Source organism: Choristoneura fumiferana, chromosome 14, assembly GCF_025370935.1.
Source record: "Choristoneura fumiferana chromosome 14, NRCan_CFum_1, whole genome shotgun sequence".
Classification (NCBI taxonomy): domain Eukaryota; kingdom Metazoa; phylum Arthropoda; class Insecta; order Lepidoptera; family Tortricidae; genus Choristoneura; species Choristoneura fumiferana.
Genome location: NC_133485.1, coordinates 15083998 through 15110598, shown reverse-complemented (window position 1 = coordinate 15110598; position 26601 = coordinate 15083998). Strand labels below are relative to the sequence as shown.

The following is a 26601-nucleotide window of genomic DNA, read 5'->3' as shown; positions in this document are numbered from 1 at the left end:
AGACACGAGTGTCAGATATAGCACCAGATTCTAACACGAGGTGATAATTTTTTTTTAACGTGTCACATTGAAGAATGTGCATACTGATGTAGGAAGTAATAATAACAATACATTAGAAATCAATACAAAACATTATTTTTGATCAATGTGTGGGAGGAGAGCGCCGTCGTCAAACCCAAGCCACCTGGCAGCGGGCTTAAACCGGTGTCGTGTCTCGTGTGCCACTGATGCACATGCTGGTGGCACTTATGATGGCACCACTTGTCCTGGCTCTAAGCCAGCCCAGTATTGTGGTTAGGGAGCGATTCCATCGTTCTGAAATTGCTTCTACTAAGTGTTTGACGAATGAGGACATTTGGGGTGCAAAATTGATAAATTAATCTATTCAGCAGCAGTTAATTCTTCTATGTTCTTCTGAACACCCGTGTAGATGTTTTTATAATTTTTTCATTGTGGTAAACATTATTATTGCAATATATTGTTAATAAGTATTTATTGACGCGCTGTTTGACATCCAGTGTTGTCAAATACGTGACATTATGAATCAAAAATTATTTACAGGATGGTTCAAAGTAACTCAGTTATCTGTTGTATTCGGGACTAATTTAGACACCTTGTATATCTTACGGATTCTATTGAGATTTGGATATTATTGGAATAATGAATTATGGATATTCTAGAAAATGATCATCATGCCTGTATAGTATTTAGCTTGCCAGCTCCTCAATAATTGCTTAGTGCACAAACGTGTGAATAACCAAATATTTTTATACTATTTAATAAAGGTGTTTGTATTTAAATGTAAGCGAAGACGAAATAAATCAAGGAAATCTATAAATAAAAGCATTTTATTGAACGAGCAATCTTAACCTTACAAATAATAAGTAACTGGAAACAATTTGGAATTAACTTAAATAGAGAAATGCACTATTGAACTTGTATTTTTTTACAATCATAATTTCACACCATAGAAGCGACCATACACCTCACGGCTGCATTAAAATAATGTGTTATTTGTTTAGAAACGAAACGATAATACGTCTTTATGTCTTTATGAACTCTTAAGCCCAAATCAGAATTGCCATAACTCCAGGACCATCAAAATTGGTTCAGCAGCTCGTAAAGAACAGATTCAACTATCAAACCCTGTTTTAGGACTAAGCACTGTCTTTACTTTGAAAAAGAACAGAAAACATTAAATAAATTACTACATTAAAACGCAATGAATATAAGCATCTTATCACCGAGTGTAATATCATAAAAATAGAACTTACACTTGTGTTAAGACTCCGTTGATGCAGCGCGTGCGTTGTAAACACACGCAGTGTGTTGTAATAACTTTAAAAAAAGAACCAGGGCTTTAAAAATTATGGTAACAGCTTCCACGATACAAAACCTTTTTTTTATATCTTTTAAGGACCTAGTGGAGATTGGGGACGGTGGCCTGGCCAGTGTTCGGAAATCGTCGTGAACAGCCAATTGTCTTTTTCCGAAGACCGGTGTACTAAAATCAGTTTACTTAATACTAGCATGCTTTCGTGCTAGTAACTAGCATGTGTAATAGTAGCTTTACATAACTGTAAGGGGCTGTTTTACCACTCATTGATTACTTTTATTTGACGGATAAATGTGACGCCGTCTCCTTCTATTCGAACAAAACAAACAGAGACGGCATCACATTTATGAATGGTGAAACAGGGTGTAAGTCTTGCATTTCCGTCTGCCAGTGGTGGATAAACGCTGCTTACTGAGACATGAATTAATTCTAAAGCCCTGCTCAAAGTTAACCCTACTTCAGTAGCTCGCTGTCGTCGGCGAGCGTCTTGTCCCGGACGAGCGTGTTGAAGTGTTCGATGAGCGCTTCAACAGACATCTCTCCGTGGACCTTGTTGTCTCTGGTGCGGATGTTAACCGTTCCTGAGGTCTTTTCTCGGTCGCCTACCACTGGAATAAGGAAGTTATTTGTTAATAAAATATTATTATTTTCAAATGAAAACTTAGCCTACCCAACAAAGACCAAAAACTGCCTCTCAGGGGAAAAAACTCGAATGCTGTAAAAGCGAATTTTGGCAGTTGTAAGGAATGGTGTTTTAAACCACATACTAAAAGTGCTGATGGGTGGGGGGTTCGTAAATAACTCGTAAACTCTGGCCCACAGCAAAAAATGTTCTAAGACATAAGTAATCTACATAAAATTCTCTACAAAAAAGATTTTATACATTTTTTGTCTGAGATCAATATTGCTAACTATGCCAAAACTCGCTTATACACTTGTTTTTTCCCCTGATTTTCTTTCGTTGGGTAACCTAACTGCCATATTGTAGAATTTAGATTGTAGAATTAAGACTCAAAAGGGAAGGCACCCATTATATGATTTATTTAGCTATTTGTTAGAGGGTAGTCTAAAATAACACACATATTTTGTTTTAGCTGCCCAATCTCGACCTATTGGGAGAAATGTATGTGTATAAAATACTGAAAAGTGGCTAAACCGTTCAACTTTCGTAGCGAATTTTCTTCGGGCTGATATGCAGGCAGGAAATTCACGCCTCATCTATGATATTTTACATACCTTCATGCAACGCAAATAAAAGCAAGATGTAATTTTCAAGAATCGCTGAGGAATTTCGAAAACTCTGGCACATGCCATTAGGGATATTTGGAAATAATTCCGATCCGCATTAGCGATCACTTCAAATAGCGAACCTACTGTGTTAAAAATAAAGTTGTGTTAAATACTTGTGATGAATAGATATCATTTAATAATATTGTAAATCTGTTTAAAAAAATATATACCTCGTTGAGTTTCTTGCCGGATTCTCCTCAACACAGGTTTTTCCGAACCGGTGGTAGTTTTTTTTTTGACATTCATAAGTGCTTGTTATAGCCTAAATTGAATAAAGATATTTTGACTTTGACTTTAACGGTTCAAGCGAAGCCGCGGGTAGAAGCTAGTCTTACCTAGGATGTAGTTGAACTGGGCGAGCTGCGCGTTTCGGACCTTCTTGTTGAGCGTGTCCCCGGCGTCGGTGTCGACCTCTGACATGAACCCGGCAGCGTAAAGTTTCTCATTCACCTGGGAATAAGGGGGAGTCTTTACCAGCCCTGATAATACCAACATGGAAATACCGACCCTGATTTTAGTGCACACAAACATTTTTTTATATTTTATATATATAGGAGGGGGGAATCGAACATGCGGGTCACCTGATGGGAAGCAATTCCCGCCGCCCATGGACACCCGAAACACGACACTACACTTTACTTACAACTTTTCCAGGCAACCTTTAAGCAGCGTTTCCACCAATAATATGCGAAGTGTTGCGAGGGATGTTTTTCATGTACCAATAGAAACGCTTCATTTACCTCGCCTCGCTCCGCTCAGCTGTTTCCACTGCGAGGATGTGTAAATAAAGAGTTTCCATTGCTTAGTGAAAAGCACATTTCTCGCAACACATCTTCGCACATCTCTGGTAGCAACGTTCATGCCAGCATATACGTCCCACTGCTGGACACAAGCCTCCTCCCAGAATGAGAGAGCTGCCTAGCGTACCTAGCGTAGCTATACTAGTATTTCTCAAAAAGTTGTCCCATCATTAAATTGTGATGAAATCATTTTGTCAAGAAATTATTAACACTAAGGACAAGATCATAAAACATAAACTGCATAAACACGTCACGAAATCTTGTGAGGGAAAGAATCGTAATTTTGTAACTACATCGAAATTTTCTATTGGATCCAACAACAAACATTATCTGACTTTATATCGCCTTTAACACAAGGTTTTGTATTTATTGAAACACAATATTACTTTTCGTCTTGAAATATTTAGCGTCAGGTTTTTTTTATAAGTGGACAACTGAAAATGGAGAACAATTTTGAGAAATAGTCATCCATATACATATTTTGACGACCGGATGGCAAGTGGTTAGAGAACCTGACTACGAAGCTTGAGGTCCTGGGTTCGATTCCCACCGGGGCAGATATTTCTATGAATAATACGAATATATATAATTGTTCCAATCTTTTATTTAACTTTTGACAGCTCGAGTACTAATTAAATAGTGATGCCCTGATGCGTTACCGATTGAATTTCTTTTAACTATCGATTTTATTCATGAAGAAGTTTTAATCGATTTAACACATTCATATTTTATTTTTGCTCAACATTTTGCATTGTTTTATAAACATTCACAGGTGTTTAAGTTACTTTATCTTATAAACCTTTAAAATTAACCATTTATGGCAAGTTAATATTGTTTATCACTTCCGGCGGTAATTTTAGTAATTTTGACAATTATGAAGCGGCAGCACTGGACGCGGCAGCGACGCCAGCAGGGCTACTTACGAAACTCGATGTTCGTGTCGTGCGGTCCCTCTGACACTTACTATTTAATACGAGACCGAGAGGGACGGTACGATACGAACTTAAGAGTTTCGTAGTAGCCCTGCAGTTTGTTGTCACTCACAACGAGACGCCCATCGTAAAATGGTATGGCCATGGTATAATTAAAAATAGTTTTACAGTGCCTATTTTAGTTGTTTTTACTTTTTAATCCCTAAAGGCATATTAATGTATTTATTATTTTTAAATGATTTTGATATAAAATATAATCACAATAATTTTAAATGAATTAAAAACGGTTTTTATAGTCTATGGTCATTCTAGGAATGGCAAATCACTAAGTGGGGGTGCCCGTCCATGAAGGAAGTACGGTATTCTCTGTAGTACATTGTACCGAAAATTATTGTAAAACTTCACGTGCGTGATCTGTCGAAAGTTAAATAAACGATTGGAACGACAATAGGTATGTTTATCCGTTGCCTAGTATCCATAGTACAATCTTTGCTTAGTTTGGGACTAGGTAATTGGTGTCAAGTGTCCCAGGATGATATATTTTGATATTTTACCTGTCTAGCGTAGTCATCGAAGGCGGCGCCGACTGGCACAACGCACGCCTGCCGCGGGCTCAGCCAGAACGGCCACTTGCCGGCGTAAGACTCGCTCAGGATCGCTATCATACGCTCCACGGAACCAAGGATCGCGCGGTGGATTATGACGGGCCGTTTCTTGTCACCGGTCTCGCTGTAACAACCAATAAACTGGTCAAATTGCTCCTTAGGTGTCACCTATAAATTTCGTCACACATTTAGGGGGATCAGGAGATTTTTTATGTGTGAAGTCTAACGGTTTCATACACAGGGTGTCTGACCATGGAGCTCAGTTAAGGGAGTAGTTTCAAATCTTGCATTAAAAGCTACATGGTCAGAGGTCAGTAAATGTTTAACGACGTGACGTAGGCGTTTCACGGTTCGTTAAAGGGGTCAATCAACTTTTTTACCGACACTAATCTGTCCGCGACATTTTTTAAACAATACGGTATTTGACTATTTTGTACATGTTTTATAAATTAAAACTACACAATGCCTGTTATCGAATAAAGAAACAATTATTAAGCTACCTTAACAAATAACAAAGTTATAAAGGTTTGAAATTCAAGATTAGACAGAGAAAGAAATACTGGCATGTGACGTCACACGCCAGTAGCGCCATACTTGTTGCATAGAGAAAAGCGTTTGAGAAAGAGACAGGTATATAGATTTTTCAAAAAATCACTATAAATCCAATTTTCAACCGATTTATGTAAGTTTTCTCTTCGCTAAACACTGTCTGTACATCTATATTTTAATAATAATAATTAAGATATGGCACATTCAGGAGTTGTCAAATACCGTATTGCAGATTTTTGTAAGTAAACATGTTCTTTCTGTAATTTAATAGATGGTGTACATGAATACATGCTTTCCTACGTAAGTTCAACCTATTAAATCGTGACATATCTTGTTGGAAGTACGATTTTTTTGGTAACGCCAGAGACAATTTTGGTAACGCAGGAGACGCCCAAAGTGTCGGTAAAATAGTTGATTGGCCCAAAGACGTTTGACGGTAATACCAACCTGACGTAGCTGAGGTTGAATCTCTCTGGCAGCTGGAAGTCCAGCTGTATGGTGGCGCACTGGTGCGACCGGCGCAGCGCGTCCTGTATCGTGATATCTATCTTGGGCCCGTAGAAGGCGCCGTCGCCTTCGTTCAACTGCCATGGCTGCCCGAACTTGTTTAGGGACTCTTCTAACGCCTGGAATTATATTTGAGTACAGTCATTGAATATAAATTTATTGTTGTAATTTTTATAAGATACAGTAAGCAATTATTACAAAAATAATATAGTCAAATAACTCGCCCCTTGCCATTCCCGGCGCAAAAGTGCCCATAACGCTGGCGGCATTTCTACGTTTAATATTTATGGACAGCCTTTGCACCAGAAATGACTCGGATCGAGGATCCACCCCTTTTTGTCCGAGCCGACCCGGCCCAAATCCCGCACAAAACGCTTAGCAGCAGCTTAGCCGAAAGACGTCCACTGCTGGACATAGGCCTCTCCACTCGGACCGGTCTTGTGCTTTCCGCATCCACCGCGATCCCGCGATCTTAACCAGGTCGTCGCTCCATCTTGTTGGAGGCCTACCGACAGCTCGTCTCCCGGTCGCGGACGTCATTCAAGAACCTTCTGTCTGACCCCATCGGCCATCAGTCCTGAGAGAAATGTGCCCCGCCCTCTGCCACTACAGTTTCGCAATTCTTCGAGCTATAACGGATATATATCCCGAGCCCAAATGAGCATACTTCTCCCGCTTGACTCTTCCCGCTTGAATATTATAATTTACATAAGTGTCAAGTTACAATAAATCATATTGATGTTTTATTGGTTTTACAGGCTTTTTGGTTTGACCTATCGCCTCTCAAGCAGAGGGTCGTGGCTTCGAACCCCGGCTCGCACCTCTGAGTTTTTCGAAATTCATGTGCGGAATTACATTTGAAATTTACCACGAGCTTTGCGGTGAAGGAAAACATCGTGAGGAAATCTGCACAAACCTGCGAAGCGATTCAATGGTGCGTGCGAAGTTCTCAATCCGCACTGGGCCCGCGTGGGAACTATGGCCCAAGCCCTCTTGTTCTGAGAGGGGCCTGTGCCCAGCAGTGGGACGTATATAGGCTGAGATGATGATGATGATGATGACAGGCTTTTTAAAATTCCGTACCTCAAACGGAACAACCGGAAAACTTTTATGACCACTTGTGTGTCTGTCTGTCACAGCACATTTCTCACGTTGTGTTAGGTCCTTCGCCATGGTGTCACAAACAAACTTGCCAAGCTATAGTATCATTTAGCATACCTTCTCGGCGTCATTCCATGCGGCGATGTCGCCCAAATACTTCTCGGGGCGCGTGGACAGCTTCAGCTGGAATGTGAAGCCGAACGCAGAGTACACGTGCTTCAGGAACTCGAGACAGCTCAGCTGGAAATAGTCAAAATAATAATTATTTACAACATCGAAAATACAAACTGAGACATGGATGCACAGAAAAACCAGAACAAGAGACCAGCGCTGGGAATCGAACCCAGGTCCTCAGCAATCCGTGCTGCGTGCTATAACCCCTACACCACCGCTGGACAGGAATCTAGACACGAATTTTTCCTATGCATACATATCTCAGTTTGCTTATTTCTACTACGCTACTTATGCAGCAGCACTAGCGACATCTATGTTCCGCTCTCATCGAGAGACGTCACACTCTTTCGGAACCAACCGCTCACCCAGACAAGAGATGTCGCTACTAAGCAATCAAATGTCTAATCTTGAATTTCAAACCCATTATAACTTTGTTATTTGTAAAGGTAGCTTAAAAATTGTTTCTCTACTCGATAACAGGCATTGTGAACTTTTAATTTATAAAACATATACAAAATAGTCAAATACCGTATTCTAGAGTTAATATGCGAACAATTTGACCTCTCGATTAAACGTCATTGTCATTAACATCTCACGTTTATTAGCACAATAGAAGGGCAAGTCGAAAGAATTTTAATCATGGTAGATTTAGCATCGGTATTGTCTTTAGTAGCAGTTAGGCCTCTTCAAGGGTTAATATGGAAAAAAAGTTCACCAAAAAACTCACGACGCGTTAGATCACACACGGCCTTATACGGTTTTAGACGACCACTCACCATTTCCTGCGGTATTTGCTGCTGAGTGCAGAATATATGCGCGTCGTCCTGCTGGAAGCGGCGGACGCGCGTCAGGCCGGTCAGCGCACCGCTCAGCTCGTTGCGATGCAGGACGCCAAAGTCGGCGAGCCGGAGTGGCAGCTCGCGCCACGACCGCGTGCGACCGTATACGGTTTTAGGTCGCTGCACTCACCATTTCCTGAGATATTTGCTGCTAAGTGCAGAATATTATGCGCATCGTCCTGTTCGAAGCGGCGGACGCGCGTCAGGCCGATCAGCGCACCGCTCAGCTCATAGAGATGCAGGACACGAAGTCGGCGAGCCGGAGTGGCAGCTCGCGCCACGACCGCGTGCGACCGTATACGGTTTTAGGTCGCTGCACTCACCATTTCCTGAGGTATTGCTGCTAAGTGCAGAATATATGCGCATCGTCCTGTTCGAAGCGGCGGACGCGCGTCAGGCCGATCAGCGCACCGCTCAGCTCGTAGAGATGCAGGACACCGAAGTCGGCGAGCCGGAGTGGCAGCTAGCGCCACGACCGCGTGCAGTTGTAGTATACGGTTTTAGGCGACCACTCACCATTTCCTGCGGTATTTGCTGCTGAGTGCAGAATATATGCGCGTCGTCCTGCTGGAAGCGGCGGACGCGCGTCAGGCCGGTCAGCGCACCGCTCAGCTCGTTGCGATGCAGGACGCCGAAGTCGGCGAGCCGGAGTGGCAGCTCGCGCCACGACCGCGTGCGGTTGTCGAATAATAAGCTGCAACAAGAAAAATCGGTCAAGAGGGCTTTGGCCGTGCCCACGTGGGCCCATTGCGGATTGGGTACTTCACACACACCATCATTCCCAAACATGCTTATGGTCATTCTGACCAGAATAAGGACTGAACTGACACCAGAATTAACGTGTAACTGATGTCTAAAGGGACCGTATGGATCTGTTAGAGGTACAGAACCCTAAACAATATCCAATGAAAATAAAACTGTGGTCCAGTTTTGTCCAGTGGTGGTGTAGGGGTATGGCACGCAGCACGGAATGCTGAGGACCTGGGTTCGATTCCCTGCACTGGTCTCTTTTTCTGGGTTTTTTTCTGTGCATCCACGTTTCAGTTTGTATTTTCGTTGGATTTCACGGGATGGCCGTAAAAGTAACAAATTTGGTGTTGAAATAAAAAATACAAAAAGACTCCAAAAATCAACCCTAAACAATATCTCACCAGTGTCCAGGGCAGTTCATAGGTTTCAGCGCAAACGTCTCCTTTTCCACGTCGAAGGAGAACATGTTCTCTGAGTAGTGCGCCCAGTGTCCTGAAGTCTGCCACAGCTTGGAGTTGTAGATATTAGGGGTCACTACTTCTTGAAAGCCGCGGACCCTTTAAAAAAATGTTCAATCAAAGTAAATCATTTTTTTTAAATCACACACGTCCTGAAACAGAGAGCGAGCACGCCACATCTACTCCCATTTGCTCCCGCGGATTTGAATGGGTACGCGGTACGTAGACTTTTTACAGTGCACTGACGAAGATTACATGATAAGTGCTAGTCCTTTTTTTGACCGCATGAGCTCAAAGTTCACAAAATGTGCGACCAAAAACACAAAAATAAAGTTTTGTTTTCACAGACACACATATAGTTTAGTTGTAGAAAAATGGTTATTTTCCCTTTTTATGTGGTAGCATACCTAATGTATTCAACAATAAGAAAAAAACAACTACGAAAAGGATTAACCTCAGTCAAAAACTTGAAGTCAGTTTTTAATAAAATGTCCAAATATCTCGAAAATCTCGAGAATAGATAGAATTTTCTAATACCTGAACTTTGAATTTTTAAATTTTAATTTTCAGAACGTCCATATATTTAGGTGCCCTCTACTCCTTACATTTAGACTAAATACGGACCTCTTAAAAAATTTATACTTTTAATAATCAAATAAATCAATTTAAACTTTTAATTTTGGTTTAACCTGCGAATCCTCGAACACAAGTAAAGAACCAAAGCTGTAGATGGGCATTTCTATCTACCGTTGCACCCTGAGTTTATCTCTCCGATTTCACCAAAATTTGGGAGGTAGACTCAGTCCATGATTCCGAGCAGGAAAAACAGGGTCTCCAGATGTGTCCCCAAAATATTGTATATATGCGTCCGTGTTGTTGGACAAAAAATATTAAGAAAAATTCGTAACAAAACGGACACATACATACAATATTTTGGGGACACATCTGGAGACCCTGTTTTTCCTGCTCGGAATCATGGACTGAGTCTACTTCCCAAATTTTATTGAAATCGGAGAGATAAAGTCAAGGTACAACGGTGGAAAGAAATGCCCAGATAGAGGAGGTGATTCCAATCCAAACACACAACTCATGGTATCCGTTTATTTCGCAACTAACGCTTGGCAACCTGATTAATATCACAACTTTTCATTTCGCTAACTCTAAAACTGTAAATATTTCAGGATTTATTTCAGTACCATCGTGTAGAACTAGGTTAGGTTAGGTCAGTTACAGAAATATTAAACAGTTGTGAAATGAATCAGGTTGCCAAACGTTAGTTGCGAAACATTGAACCCACAATCATACCTGTATTGTTCTCTCATAAAGTTAACGAGTGTGTTGTAAATGTGTGCGCCTCGCGGCTGGAAGAAACATGAGCCAGGCGATAACTCGTGGAAGAAGTATAGCTCTTGTTCCTGCAAAAAAACAAGCATCATCATCACATCAGTCTATAATCCATACTTAATATTATAAATGTGAAAGTGTGCGTGTTTGCATGTTTGCGCGGAGCGACGAATGGATGTGATTTTTGGGGCGTCTTTACCTATAGTGCAGGGTGTGCGTTGCACACGGGAGCAGTGGTCTTAGGGGCGCCGGCCGCGGCACTTTGTACCTATTCCATTTTGACCGCGCTTTTCCTAGATGGCGCTAAAGTGATAATAGCACACGGGCGCTACATGGGCTAAAGACGCCGCAAATTTTTGGCATAGAGATAGTTTATGGGCCAGAAAGTGAGATAGGCTACTTTTTATCCCGGAAAAATGCAGTTCCCGAGGGAACAGCGCGCGATAACCGAATTCCACGCGGGCGAAGCCGCGGATGTCGCGATAAATTGAACCCAAACGATCACTTTCATCATCATCATCCCAACCTATATACGTCCCACTGCTGGGGACAGGCCTCCTCTCAGAATGAAAGTGCTTGGGCCGTAGTTCCCACGCGGACCCAGTGAGGATTGGGAACTTCACACACACCATTGAATCGCTTCGCAGGCTTGTCCAGGTTTGCTCACGAATGTTTTCCTTTACCGTAATCTCGTGGTAGTAAATCTCAAACTTAATTTCGTATATGAATTTCGAAAAACTCAAGAGGTGCGAGCCCGGGTTTGAACCCTCGATCCTCTGCTTGAGAATCCATAGGTCAAACCACTAGACTAGACCACCACAGCTCTTAAACTCCACTAATATTTTAAATGCGAAGGATTGGAAGTCTGTTTGTTTGTATTTTTTTCACGTCTAAACCACTGAACCGATTTAGATGAAATTCGGTACAGATAGTTTTGAGTCCCAGGGCAGGACATAGGATACTTTTTATCCCGGAAAATTGCAGTTTCCGCGGGATAGCCATCAACGAATTCTTTGCGGACGGAGTCGCTAGCAATACACTTATATAACATAATAATATAGCCTTTCTGTTCCAAACTGGTAGTTTTCTATTTTTGTGTATGTTATCATAAAACTGGGGGCAGTAGTTCGGTGTCTTTTGACATAGGCCTCCTCCAACTGCCTCCATTGGACTCTGTCGGCTGCAACTCTAGTCCAGTATGGTCCCAGGGCTGCAGGGTTAGGCGGAAATCATCTTCCCATCTTCTTATTGGACGTCCCCGTTGTCTGTTTCCATCTCTTGGGTACCAGAGAGTGTTACCTGCTTGCTACATTTATCTGCTTTAAATTACAACACAAGCTCACCTTTCCTATCTTCCTGTGGTCCCGTTTGGCCGCCTCCTCCTGGATGTGCTCCCACTCTTTAAGCTGTTTCGGTTCAGGGAAGGACACTCCGTAAACGCGCTGCAGACTCTCCGCGTCCGCTTTGCCCTCCCAGTAGGTGGCTGAGTTCTGAGGACGGTCGTAACACTATGTTAGCCGAAGGGTAGACATCTAGTACATTCTATGCTTAAAGTAAATGAAAGGATACGCGACGTGTACACAATGTTGTAGACTATCGCGGTCATTACTAATTTTATGAATTTTTATGATTAAATGGGTTAACTTGATTTTAGAGAAGCTCAATATTTCGGCACAGTTGCATGCGCCATGATCGCGAGATTCTCTGAAATCAAGGTACGCGGAACAAAACCCGAATTTGAATCATAAAATTACGCAACGTGTACTTTCCTATTTTAATATTTTTTTCGGAAGGCATAACTTGGCTTTTAAAAAAATCCCGACTGTATATAAAAACTCTCAATCTAAAATGATAATAAAATAAATGTAGTGATCTTAGCTTAAGGCTGCTCAACCTCTTAAGACTGTCGGGCCAAATAAGAGTGCATCATACAATTTTTTGACCCGCCACACGGTCCAAAAACTGTTTTTTAGGCCCACCTGTATGTTACTAAGTTTGTAATGCGATCAAATAGCCTAATTTCTAATTTTAGTTATTATTACGTTCTTAACTCGACGGCCATTTAAAATTTGCTTGCGGGCCACGCTGTGTTTGATTAACTACACTATAGAAATGTTTCATGGTTGACACATACATAACTGATTGAATAAACCTTAAAAATAGCAAGTTCGGTTTAGTCTGTCAGTTAGATAATTAAAAAATATTGTACACGTATTTTTTCTTTTGTTCGACAAACAAAAAATGACGAGGATACAGTGCTTAGAAGTTTCGAGTGAAGTCACTTTATGATACGATTTTTACTTAATAGTGACGTCACAAGCCCCCACTCCGGAAGTTTGATGATCTACACCTTTGTGTTTTAATAATTTGATACTTAAACCAAAAAATACGCGTCCCATATATTTCCATAATCTAACTGTCGGACTAAATAGAATGATTTTTAACCCAGTCGTCATCCCTATAATAACCAGCTCAAAAATTCTCAGCAATGGGTCCTCAAATGTCAGTAATTACGAAAAGAAACACCACTACACACCTTAGTGACCTTCATAGCCTTGACCTTGCCGGTGTGCCTCACATGCGGGCCCCTGCACAGGTCTATGAGGGTCCCGCACCGGTACGCTGTGGTGGTGGGGGTGTTGACTTTCTCCTTCAATATCCTGACTTTGAAAGGGTTGTAGTCGAACATCTCCAGCAGTTGTTCCTTGGTCAACTCCAGACGTTCGAAGGGCTGCTTCTCTTTGGTGATTTTTTTTGTTAAGCCTTCGAGCACGTGGAAGTCTGTGGAAGAGATCTGTGGAAAGATATCGATGTCTTTATAGTCAATTGGGTAAAATGCTGAAAATAAGTTATATATACGGTTTTGTTCAAAATTTCAAGCTCTATCGAACTGTATTCTACTAATTCCTACCATACCTTACCTACTAATATTATAAACTAGCCGTTACGGCGGACGGACAGACAGACATGGCGAAACCATAAGGGTTCCGTTTTTGCCATTTTGGCTACGGAACCCTAAAAAGGAAGAGGGAAAAAGAGGCAAACTGTCACGAAATTGGGACCAATTTAATTGGGAGCATATCGGCTGGAACTATAAAAGTAGAGGCGGAAGTTCTCAGAATTAATAAATCGTATTAAAGGTTAACCAAAAATATATGCTGGGGCCCTAGTGAAAAAGGGGTTAATTCTGCAGAAGTTGAACTGCTGATTTGGACTTAAACCCCTTTACACATAAAATAGAAAATAGCTGTGTAATTTCTGCAGACTTGACCCCTTTTTCACTAGGGAAGAGGGCGCTATTGTTCTTATTTATATGGCAATAGTTGAGTATAGTCGGAACAATGCTTTCTTTTTTTTTTTGGTGACCTAAACCTGAGGAGGAACGACCTTCTTTCGTAATTCGCGTTAGCGATGACTACGATATATCCAGAAAGCTTAAATGACTATAATTACTGCTTTTTTTTACCAGACTACAATAACATCTTGACTTGTCTACTACGTTTACCTGTTAGCTCTGATGTTAATTTGAAAAGGTTTTGTAGCGAAATAGTTTCATTCCCCAAGCGTTTTTTTCTTCCAGTAGTTTATTATAAACATTATTTACAATGATCCGTTGTGACTACTAATCGTTTTGGGCATTTTTGTTATTGTGTGTTGTTGCGACACTGACAATCATTAAAATTATTGCCAGTGTAAGAAATTAGTTCCAATGAAATTCCTCAACATGGCGAATAGTCATATATTTCTGGTCAGGCTTTACTTGGATATCAAGTTACCTACACCGTCACATTACAAGGGGAAAGGGTTGAGATGTGGAGTTCAATTAAAAAAGCTTAAAAATAATATTTCAATCAAACTCAACCACCAAAATACGTATGGGCGTTTTAAAAAAACAGTACCTTTTCTTACGAAATATATTACATTTTTTCATACAAATTTTATGAGTCAGTTTTGTGACGCCCATGCCGACTGTATTAAAAAAAACGTCACAAAACTGCAGTGCTACTACGAAACTCGAAACTCGAAGTTCGTGTCGTGCGGTCCCTTTGACACTTATACAATTTTATATCAGAGCGAGAGGGACGGTACGATACGAACTTCGAGTTTCGAGTTTCGTGGTAGCCCTGCTGTCATTTTTGTTTGGGATGTTTTTTCACTATCGGAATCGATATTGCTCTTGATTCTGTGTAGGAAAAACTATATTTTTTATTGAAAAAAAAAGAAAAGGTACTCTGATGTGAAAATACCCATATATTAATAACAAACTTACTCCTTTCTCTGGATAATACATGTCGTAGTAAAATCCCTCGTCAATAGGAGGTCCGTAACAGAGACAACCTCCGTAAACCTGAAAAAAAAATACACGAGTCGATTTCATAATCAGAAGAGAGACAAAACAATGTTTAGGAATGATCAAAGGAGCTACTTGGCTAATCGATGTCACCAATCAATAGGGCTATCGTTTTTTGTCTCACTAGATGGCGCACTGTTGCGTGAGGTTTTTAAGTATGGCTTTCAAAGTCTGTTATTACGGGCGTGAAAACAAAGTTTAGATTAAAATCATATTTAATACACCTTAAAACCGTAACATAAAAATATCGAGCAACTACAGTGTTGCATAGTCCCGTTTGTTCGGAAAAAGGGAAGACAAAGGTTTCCGAAAGACAAAACTGTCTCAACACAGACATTCATTGCCCGGAACGCATATTTGCCATAATTAATTACAGATATTGCAAAATATTCACAAAATTATTCTAATTCTAAATAAACCCGCGTAGCTCACCCAAAACTATGAGATTGACATTTCGGAGACCTCACGCTACACTAGCGCCTCTAGTGGCGAATTTTTTTTTTTTTTTTTTTTTTATTTGACTGGATGGGCAAACGAGCAAGTGGGTCTCCTGATGGTAAGAGATCACACCGCCATAGACACCTGCAATACCAGGGGGATTGCAGATGCGTTGCCAACCTAGAGGCCTAAGATGGGATCCTCAGTGCCAGTAATTTCTAAAGTGAATTGCTAGTATTTAGGGAAGTATGATTTAAATTCAGTAGTTGAAAATTGAAATTGATGGCAAGTTTTGATTTCCTTAGGGACTAACACATTAAGCTTAAATAAATTGTGAACTAGCATATAAGAACGCCTTCTGCATCAACACCCGCTTGCGGCTGAGCTAAAACTATCTTTGTAAATTGTCTGGTAATCTACTACAAAGTGGTTTCACATATTTATATTACTTTTACGCTGTATAGAGTAAAAGAGCAATAAAGATTGTGTTTACATACTAACATTTTTCCTTTACATCCATTAGATAGAGCCCTAATTATTCAGAGCACGCCTCCAGACAATATTTAAGCATTTTCAGTGTAGCAACAGCTACTTTCAGTTTTATTCTGTCTTTCCGCATTGCCCTTGGCTGTTACCCAACCGGGCTTGTTTTCAGTACGGCACAAGGTGGCAATTGGCCACTCAGCCAGCCAGTCAGCAGTTGTTATTCAGTAAATTCATTCGCGATAGCCTCATTGGGTAGGTTAGGTACGAGTACCTTAAGTTTTCGGGATGGTCCATTATTATTGATAGTTGACTTATATTGTAGATTGTAGCTCACTCCTGTAGATAGATATTATTTTTCAATTGCCGTTGTTTTGTAAAAAATAAATTAATACTTTGTTTCGGCAAACCACAGGTTTCGCGAAATTAATAGGTTTTGTGCCTCAGTCTGTTTGATTAAAAAAAATAGGTCGTGACAGCTGTCAGTTGTCAAATGTCGCCGTACAACGACACATACGTACCTACACACACGTACAGCGACATTTGACAACTGACAGCTGTCAATCCGACCTCTTTTTTTTTTTATCAAACATACCAAGGCATAAAACCTATTAATCATATGAAACATGTTGTTTGCCAAAATAAAGTTTTAATTTATTTGCTATTACGGTCATGGTATGATATGGTGTTATAGGTAGAGACCTTTAAAGACCAGCAAGAACAAGCCTACACTATCCTAATGTGTTAAAATCGATCTAGTCATACCCGTTCCATGGCTTCTCCAAGCATGTGAGCCGAAGAGTGCCAGAAGACAGCCTGGGCATCAGTATTGTCCCAGCGGAGCAGCTCCAGCTTGCAGTCCTCTTCGAGAGGCCGGTCCAAGTCCCACAACACTCCATTGACACGAGCAATGATGGTGGAATCAGCTAAGCCTTGGCTGGAAGCACAGTAGCAAAATATAGCTAGTGCATGTAGCGAGTTTTATTTCGGGAAGCAATAGTGCACGTGTAACCAACACTATGTTTTTGAAAGAAACTACCTTTCTTTCCGTGCTTGAAAGAGTTTTGAGAGTTTCATTTTAAATGGCACAATTTGATGTGTTGTGAGCATCCATAATTTATTACGAAGTGAGGCAATTTTAGCGATTTTTCGACTCCCATTTTCTCGTGGTGAGACGTCGCGAGATTCAGCCCGACTCCCTCCCCCCACCCTTAATCTCAGGTGAGAACACAAAGATGTCTTTAACTATTTATTTGTGGAGAAACATTTTTTACTTAATTTAACCCACTTTTCTCACAATTTTACATTGTTTCCCGCTTAAAGTTGGGAGAGGTTTGTCGACCCCTTCCCCCCCTAAACGTCTCACATCATTAATGGATGCCCCTTTATTTCTTATAAATTATAATAGTAGCATATGTATACCTGTATCTAATATGAAACCTAGATAACATCAATAAACCCTAATGAGAATCCTAATGCTCAAAGTTTTGCTCATACATATGTTTTCCTAAGACAGATTTTAGAATTTACGTTTTCATATATATCACAAATTCACAATTGAACACATAGACATCAAAAAAATTACAAAATTCAGTAAGTACTTTAATTGTTTTATAAAATACTTACAACTCGTTCCAAAACTCGCTTGGGGGCAGGTAAATAATATAATTAACTAGTTAGGTATTTAGGTGTTCCAACAACACAAACAAAAAATAGCAATGACATTAAGAAAAGCTTGTTAGATTTTGTTGTATTACAAGATGAAAACATTCAACAACAATACCTAACCATATTGCAGTAATTAATAGATATCATTGGGCATTTGAACAGAACTGCAAGTTGCAAACAACTGCAAGAACTTTTTCACCCAAATGGTTTGTAAAAAAATCTCTAAAGGACTGATTGTATTTCTTTACACTGATTAACTTTTTAGCATTACAGTTATTTTCTGAGTCATTTACTCTGTTCACATGATCTGTGGTGTGGCCTTATGATTAAAGAGCCATGTTTTACATCAAAATCAAAACCTACTGCTAGCCTACAAGTCACTTTTTTATACTACCAGCACTTTCGGAAAGATCATCATTGCCAAGAAGAATGTGCCGAGAGAAACTTGACAGCGAAACTTTTTTTTTTCAAAACAAAACCAAAAATAAACATACAAACAGGTAAATACATGTTAATTCCAATGCAACATTAAAGACAAAATAACATTGAAAAACATACAGAATTGTTGAAATCCGAAACAAAGTAGGGTACTGGTTTTTTTTAATTTAATGTGCCTAGGATTGCCAGGTGTTCGGCATTTAGCCAATATTTAATATTTGACTTTAACGGATGTAGGCTGTATCAGCATAGTAGTATACTATGCTTTTAATCTCATAAGCTTGGTTATGACATCAAACCAAGCTGTTAGATAATGTTGTCTAATTTGGTTGATGATATGGTATAACCTCCCCCCCCCTAACATCATTTTATATGCTTGTACATAGGAAATTTGCAATTGTTACTGTGTCATGCCATTGTAGAAGCGTCAGTACCCCGGTCATAAGCTAAGGCCAGTTATATCTATGGACACACATCACTAAGATAATTGATTACAGTGAAGTGTCCACTCACTTGTTTACAATTTGATAAGGTGGTGATATAGCTTTTTTGATTAAAGCTTTCACATCAACAAAGCAATCAACATGTTTAATAATAACGAAATCACAAGCACCTATGATGATTGGATTGAACTCAGGGTCAGCAATTAATTTAATGGGATTATTTTGAGCTTGTGTGTTAATGTAATTTTGGAACAGCTGCACCTATTTGTGAAATTTTTTAATGTAATTTCAAAAAACTTGAGATGCGAGCCTGTGTTTGAAGTTTGAACCAAGAACCCTCTCCTTGAAAGCCTATAGGTAAAATACTTGGCCACCATAGCATTTTGACTGTACCTATCTATGCATTGTCATACAACCTATGTATGTATATATACAAGACAATCCAACCGTAAGTGGATCAAAATTAACTTGCAAGATTTGAAGCAAACAATGAAAATTACGTAGCATTTATTTTCATTTAAGTACTATATTACCTGATTCCCTTAGCCACATCATAGGGTGTAGTTCTCCATGCCTTGGCTTCAACCGTTTTCCCATCAGGCAACGTCACAACAACACTGACATCTGGTTTCTTCGCCAACTCCTCATCATACTGAGCTTTGTATTTATCCCAGAGGGTAATACGCTTCTGGATGAACTCCGGCCAAGGATTCATCTCCGAGACTGCACTGGAGTCATCAGCTTTCTTCTTTTTTTCTTTCATCGCTTTGGTTTTAGACTGGAAAGGTTAACAATATTAGAGGAAGTGTATTTATTACTATACATTCAAATGTATTACTTATATTGATTGCAAACTCGTATTGTCTAATGTAATGTAATGTGTTCAAGTACATTAATTGGACCATAATTTATTCCAAACATTCCATTGATATAAAAATTGAATTTTCTATGCGGCATAAAGTTTTATAGCTCTAGTCTTGCAACACTAAATTATTAAAAAAAAATGGGAATACTAGGAAGTGTCACTAAATTTATCAACTATCCAACTAATATTATAAATGCGAAACTGTGTGTTTGTGTGTTTGCCATAGAGTGATTTTTGACATAGAGATAGTTTATGGGTCACAAGAGTGACATATGTTACTTTTTATCTCTGAAAAATGCAGTTCCCGAGGGAACGGCGCGCAATAACCGAATTCCACACGGGCGAAGCCGCGGGAAAAAGATAGTGATTTAAATAATTTTGTAACTTCAGGGTCATCACTTTCGCACGTCATCTAGCCGACGCAATATTACTTAGAAATGCACCATAAGATGGAACAACAAAAGTATCACAAAAACTGAGTCAGACACATGTTAAAACTCATTAAATTCACACACAAACAAAGGAAACTTAAGTTTACACTAAGTTTAATGCACGATTTAGTAAATAAGGGTTTTAGTAACTTGAAGCGATGACGAATCCCTACCCATGTGGCATAGCCTGTAGACCGAACCACGCAGCACCTACGGTAACTGAATAACTTTAGCATCACTCTGAACAATAAAACAATGGCTGTTAGGTTATAATTAAGATTTCAAAACCCTGCCTTATCGTTTATTTTAAGATCCTTGATTGCTTCGGCGGCGGGGTCCCCCATAGCGGTAGAATTATCGATACCAATGCCCGATTTGTGCGTGTCGTACTGTCGTGATTCTGACAGTGACAGACTGACGGACGACTGACATTAGATTATGGATGGGCAGTGGTGAGAAACGTGTGAATAACTATCGAATTCAATCGATATAGTCTGATTAGCAAATTAAAAATATTGCGCTGCCTTTGGATGAGGAAGCCCGTTTTAGTTAATTTTATATGTTTTTTATTTTTATTTTTATGTAAAAATTCATTGTTTAAATAAATAAAACACATACAAACAATAAAAAAATTAAAAATCCTGTTAATTCTTAATACCTAAAAATAATCTTTAATAAGTATATAAAACTGGCCAAGAGCGTGTCAGACACGCCCAAGATAGGGTTCCGTAGCCATAACGACAAAAATCAAGTAATATTATGTGCATTAAGTATAACACAATTAAAATACTTAGGTACTACAGTCTTAAAATCTATTAAGTACCAGAAAAATAACGTATTTTCACGGCACTTAAGTCATTTTGTTGAGAAGTTCCGGCAATAACTCAAAAACGGTATATCCGATCATGTTGAAACTAATCTTCATTTAATCAAAAAATATTTTGAGAAATCTTACTATCTTTCAAAAGAGCTGTCGAACTATGTGCCACTCCTTAAAATTAGGATTAAGGACTCTCTAATGATTGTAAAATGATTTTTGTTCTTTTGCTTGAAATAAACAGCTTAAATTTTTTTTTTTTTTATTTATTTTTTTTACTTGTTGATGCGAGTTAAAAAAAATATTTTTTTCAATTACTGTTACGTGTATGGAGTGCCTCCCCCCCCCCCTATAAATATTTATTTTGGTAATTTAACAACAAAACTAAATAGCGGCTTTGACAAGACTTCTGTACCTACTCCAAATTTCATTGATACATGTTGTAAGTTTTCAAGTAAAATGCCTGTGACATACGGACGGAAGGACAGACAGACAGACAGACAGACAGACGGACTTGACGAAACTACAAGGGTTCTGTTTTTGCCATTTTGGCTCCGGAACCCTAAAAATGAATTCCTATTTGCCTTGGTCACGGCATCACGCGTGAACGGCTGGACCGATTTGGCTAATTCTTTTTTTGTTGTGTTTGCTATTGTCAGTCAGTAGAAGGTTCTTATAAAAGAAGATTTAGAAAATTAAAAAAAAAAACTACACCAGGGGCGAAGCCGCGGGCACCAGCTAGTGTACAATAAAACATTGAATATGGAATAACGACTATAATATATATTTTTAAGAATTTTATAGCACATGAATTGTTGCAAAAGTTGGAAACATTTTAACAGCTTATTTTTAAAATGTTGGATTCAAGAAGTGAAACGATTAAAGGAGTTATCAAATCGAAATTAATTCAAAAAAATTAAACAACATGCTAAAACTAACAAGCTGTCAGGAAGAAGTCAAACAAATAAATACAGATAAAGTTAAATCGATTACATCTATTCGTATAATATTATTATTGTATTTATGAAAAAACAACCATCAGGAGACCCACTTGCTCGTTTGCCATCCAGTCGAATAAAAAAAAGAAAAAAAACAACAGCGCCGTATTTTAAGCAGCGGTGTGGAGAGCATGCGACAAAAACGGTGCGCATACGATGCGTCACTGTCACTGCGATTCCGTACCGTCACTGTTTTTTAAGCACCGGTGTGGCTGCTCCTCATCATCATCATCATCCCAGCCTATATACGTCCCACTGCTGGGCACATGCCTCCTCTCAGAACAAGAGGGCTTGGGCCATAGTTCCCACGCGGGCCCAGTGCGGATTGGGAACTTCACACGCACCATTGAATTGCTTCGCAGGTTTGTGCAGGTTTCCTCACGATGTTTTCCTTCACCGCATAGCTCGTGGCTGCTCCTTAAGTTGCAAAATCGCACGCAGCTGAATTTGTCTCGTCTATGTCTTTGGAAAAACTACTCTTAGCCAAGAGCGTGTCGGACGCGCCCAAAATAAGGTTCCGTAGCCATTAAGAAAAATTAAGTAATATTTTTCTAATGATTTCGTATTTTATATGGAATCTTCGAAGTTTAGGTAAATTATATACCTTAGGCTGCTATTTACTTTTAAACTACTAACAATTTTCAAGCAAACTTAACCGTTATAGTTTTCCTTGTAAGTTTGATATACTTACTATCATCCTCAATTTTTTGAAATTTTACCACCCACCGGTTTAGATTTTAAAATACCTATCCAACGATATCCCACACTAAAGGGTAGGATGAGAAAAAAAACACCCACTTTACGTCTATGGGAGGTACCCTAAAAATATTTTTTTGAATTTTTTATTGTACCATTTTGTCGGCATACTTTTCCTTGAGCAAAGCCGCGGACGGACGGTCAGTACTATAACAGTTGCGTTTTTGCCATTTTGGCTACAGAACCCTAAAAAGGAGCAAGATTCCGTCTCGGCAGCGTCCTTGATATAATTACCTACGCCGGCTGCCTAATCTACTAACTGTCACTCTTCAGTTATGTAATTAGGAGAGATTTCAAAATGGACTAACTAAGTAGTGTAACAAAAATGCATTTTACGTTATTTTAATAAACCACAAAACTTATTATGTTTTAAAAACGGTTTTATTTGGCTTCATCACTACGTATATTTGTTACCCACAAATAAGCTACGGAGAAGTATTTGCGCCTCTTCTGGGATGTGCGAAAAGCTTTATTGTTGAAATTAAGAGTATAACAAACTCACACCCTGATAAATAACTTAAATACCTACATACGTTTTTTTATAATATTATATTAGATGAATTTAAACATCCGTACACTGAACTATACTGTTTTTATCGTTGTGACATATTAGGTACGTAATAAATGCGCGTGAGTCCGTAGGTATGTACATAGATGAGAGTGTGTATACTGGGTATGTAACCGCGGAGCACTCGCGACTGATGGTTGCCGAGGTATGCTGAGAATTCGTGGCGCGTATTTATAACTCGCGTTCCGGCCGTTTGTATGAAGACGGTGTACGCTCCTTTTTTGTACTGTTAACAATACCGACATGGTATTTCGTGTACACGCCCACACGCCCATAGAAACTCTTGTCAGTTTGACACCAGTTTGTATGGGCGTGTACACGAAATATCGGGTCGGTAATTCCAATGTCGGTATTATCCGTGCCGGTAAATAATGTCACCCCTTGCGATTGGCTCATTTAGTTAATTAATACTATTGACTCACTTTTGCGCCGTGTTTGCACCTTACTGACATACATGCATACATACTTATATACAGTACGGTCGAAAAACTTAACCCTCCTTGGGGCAGTCGGGTAAAAGGGCCGTTTTCGATCAGGGCCCAGCATCTGCTACAAGCACTGATACGGAATATAAAATGACTTGCTCACAAGTATTTAACACAATCACAAGTTTGACCCCTATGTGTGTCTGGTGTCTGTCTGTGGCATCGTAGCTCTTAAACGCGTGGATCGATTTGAATGTGGTTTTTTTTATTTGAAAGCAGATTTTGTAGCGATGGATCTTGGACATGTTTTATCTACATCTGTTTAGCCGTTTTTGAGATACTGAATTTTGAAGTGACAAAGTGGGGGTTTCCAACTAATTCTACTACAACTAATTCTATTAACTGCAATGGATCAGTGGCTTGAAAAGTGGAGAATACAGCCTAACGTCCAAAAGTCTGTACAAATAACATTTGCCCTACGAAGGGGAGACTGCCCCAGTGTATACCTGCGAGGAGAACAATTACCCTCTGAAACATGTGTGAGATACCTTGGTCTCCATTTAGATCGAAGATTAACCTGGGCCAATCACATCAAAAAAAAAAGAAAAGAAGCAGATCTTCAGTTCAGAAACTTGTATTGGTTAATAGGTCGACACTCTCCGCTGACGCTGGAAAACAAGCTATTGGTATATAAAGCAATCATAAAACCCATTTGGACTATGGTATACAACTCTGGGGAAGCGCCAGCAACTCAAACCTTGAAATACTGCAAAGGTTCCAAAATAATGTCCTAAGAACAATAAGTAAGGCACCATGGTTCTTGCGAAACTCGGAGATACACGAATATTTAAACACACCAACCGTGAAAGAAGAAGTCGTCAAGTACTGCAAGAGATACAAAGAGAGACTACAAACACACATAAACGAGCTTGCAGGGACCTGTTGAGCGGCAAAGATGAAGTGACAAGGCTAAAACGCTGGCAAATACTCAAGCTAGACGAGAGAGAATGAGTCTACTCTTCAAGAAAGAGGAGTGTGCTCGATGGAGTACCCTCTTAAAAGTTAATTGAACTCACACATATCTGATTATGGCTGTAGCATAGCTGATTGCAGATTTGAAAAAAAAAAAAAAAAAAAAACTAATTCTATTATACTAGGTAGGATTCCAAATGCGGGTCGAAATTATTTTCAAACGTGACATTAATTTTAATTGATTTAAATTTTGTATTAATTTGATCGGTAATATTTTGTGAAATTGTTCCGACTTTCCGATGAAGAAAAATTAATATTGCACCATAGCACACCTACCACAAAATCCCAAAAATCAATCTGAATAATCAGTGTTGTGCCGTCTGTCTGTCTAGCCATTTTGGCGTAAAAGAGTAACAAATATGTACCTAAAGTACAATTCAATAGAATCTGTTAATTTTCTACATATTTAAGACACCCTATCGTGGGCACACTTGATTATATATGTCCTGCTGTTGCAATTATCATCTAAAAGAATCAAAAAAGAATAATAGTCACATCACAAAGCCTTAGGTAGCCCGGTGTTTATATTAGTAGGCTGGAAGTGTCTACAGGATTGTCAGATTCTATTGAATTGGAGTTTACTTACATACTTACACGCAGACTCACACATACTTTTGCGTTTTTTTTCGTCGGTAAAAAATAATAAATATAATTCTATCCCTGTATACAAGCATCTTTGAATAAAACGACACATTCTTGAAAAAACTAAAGTTTATTTAAACGTATTTATCAAATTTCGATGTTTCTTCCGTGGATGTCGTAAGAGAGGCGACTGAGGATGGTATGTGGTATACCGTAGGCAACATGCTAGCAACCTGTCACTATTGTACCGTTTTTTTGACAACTTAAAACCTAAAATTGCTAAAAGTGGCTCCGAAGCGGTAACGTTTCGTGTGCTCTGCTACTCCATTGGGGAAGGCGTGATGTTTGTGTGTGTAAATTTCATGTTTCTAAATTAAATGAAGTACAGTCAAGTGCAAAAATAAGTATCTATTCAAACCACTCAAAAATATGTTACTACGGCCTTATTGCGACGTAATAAGAGTCGGTGGTACATATTTTTGAAACTTTGAATACGTACATACTTTTACACTTGACTGTACATCTTAAAAAGTTATATTTATTCTTACCAACTTATTTCGAGAAATAATTTGTATTTTTTTTTTAGTTATACCTAATTTTGTGAAAACTACCTAGTTCCTATTTGGCACTTTTCTCGAATTTTGTGACCATTATGAAGCCAATGTATCGTACACATCCTACACATTAGTACATTGTAGATTGTTCCGTGTTACATATTTGTAATATAAATATAACATAAAAAATCCGACATATATACGCGAAATACTGAAATTACCTACCTACTTAAATGTAATTTTATATTACTACTATTTAGTAAGTATGTAAGTAACAATGAAGTACTTAATAACGAATAACAAAATGGTTCCCTAAAGTCACAGAAACTAAAAAGTTGAGCTGCCAATGGTCACGAAATATGATAAAAGCTGAGAGCGTCGTACCTAGTGCTCTAAATTACCTAAAAAACCCTATCACCTATAAACTTTATCTGTCATAATATCGCGGCTATATCTTCAAATGTATGTATACATCTCTTTGTCCTCGGCTGTACAGTCACCAGCACCAATATCTGACACAACGCTTGCATAAATATAGGACGTGTCAGTGTCAGATAGGTATTTTGCGCGCTCCGCTTCAGCTGTGCAGGTGACTGTACTTACTGCAATATTAAACTTTCTGTGTATAGCTTTGGTTGGTTTAAAAATAATCTTAGTTTTCTCACGAAAATAGATTACTGCGATTTATTCCTCTTTTAATTTTGGCCAACTTTTCAGGCTTCTTACTGATGCGTTGCGAGGTCTTTCTCGCCGCTTCCATCTTCAGCCTTAAAGAATTATTGACCACCACGGACTTTTTAGGGCTCACTGGTTTCCTAATCAACACCGGCTCAAAACTCTTGGTCTTGTGTTTATTTTTTCGGCGTCTGTTGTATGGCGCATTTCCCTTTGTTTCTTGGTAAATCAAGATGGTGTTCATACTGCATACCAGCTGTTTTGTTTTGCGCTGACTTGTCTGACTTTAGCGTCATCGTTGGGCTAGTGTCTGCACCCACGGGGCCACCTGTCATGTTGTTCAGGATAACTCGGATCTCCATCAGTTGCTTGCCCGTGGTAACTAATATCAT

At 39.2% G+C, this 26601-nt stretch overlaps 1 protein-coding gene and 1 long non-coding RNA gene across 2 annotated transcripts in view; both read right to left on the bottom strand.

The window, feature by feature from the left end:
- The window catches only part of LOC141435296 (uncharacterized), a 45590-nt gene that overhangs the window by 2398 nt on the left and 16591 nt on the right, over positions 1–26601 (bottom strand). The window lies entirely within an intron of this gene.
- Positions 833–26601, bottom strand: LOC141434923 (threonine--tRNA ligase 1, cytoplasmic-like). Its single transcript, XM_074097410.1, has 15 exons — positions 26495–26601; positions 20096–20216; positions 19040–19284; positions 16723–16894; positions 14956–15033; positions 13222–13479; positions 12029–12175; positions 10647–10756; positions 9285–9440; positions 8650–8827; positions 7238–7360; positions 5960–6138; positions 4913–5087; positions 2962–3076; positions 833–1944 (listed from the first exon to the last, which is right to left on the bottom strand). The coding sequence occupies exons 1-15, from the start codon at positions 26599–26601 to the stop codon at positions 1790–1792; spliced, it is 2319 nt and encodes a 772-aa protein (XP_073953511.1). The 3' UTR covers positions 833–1789.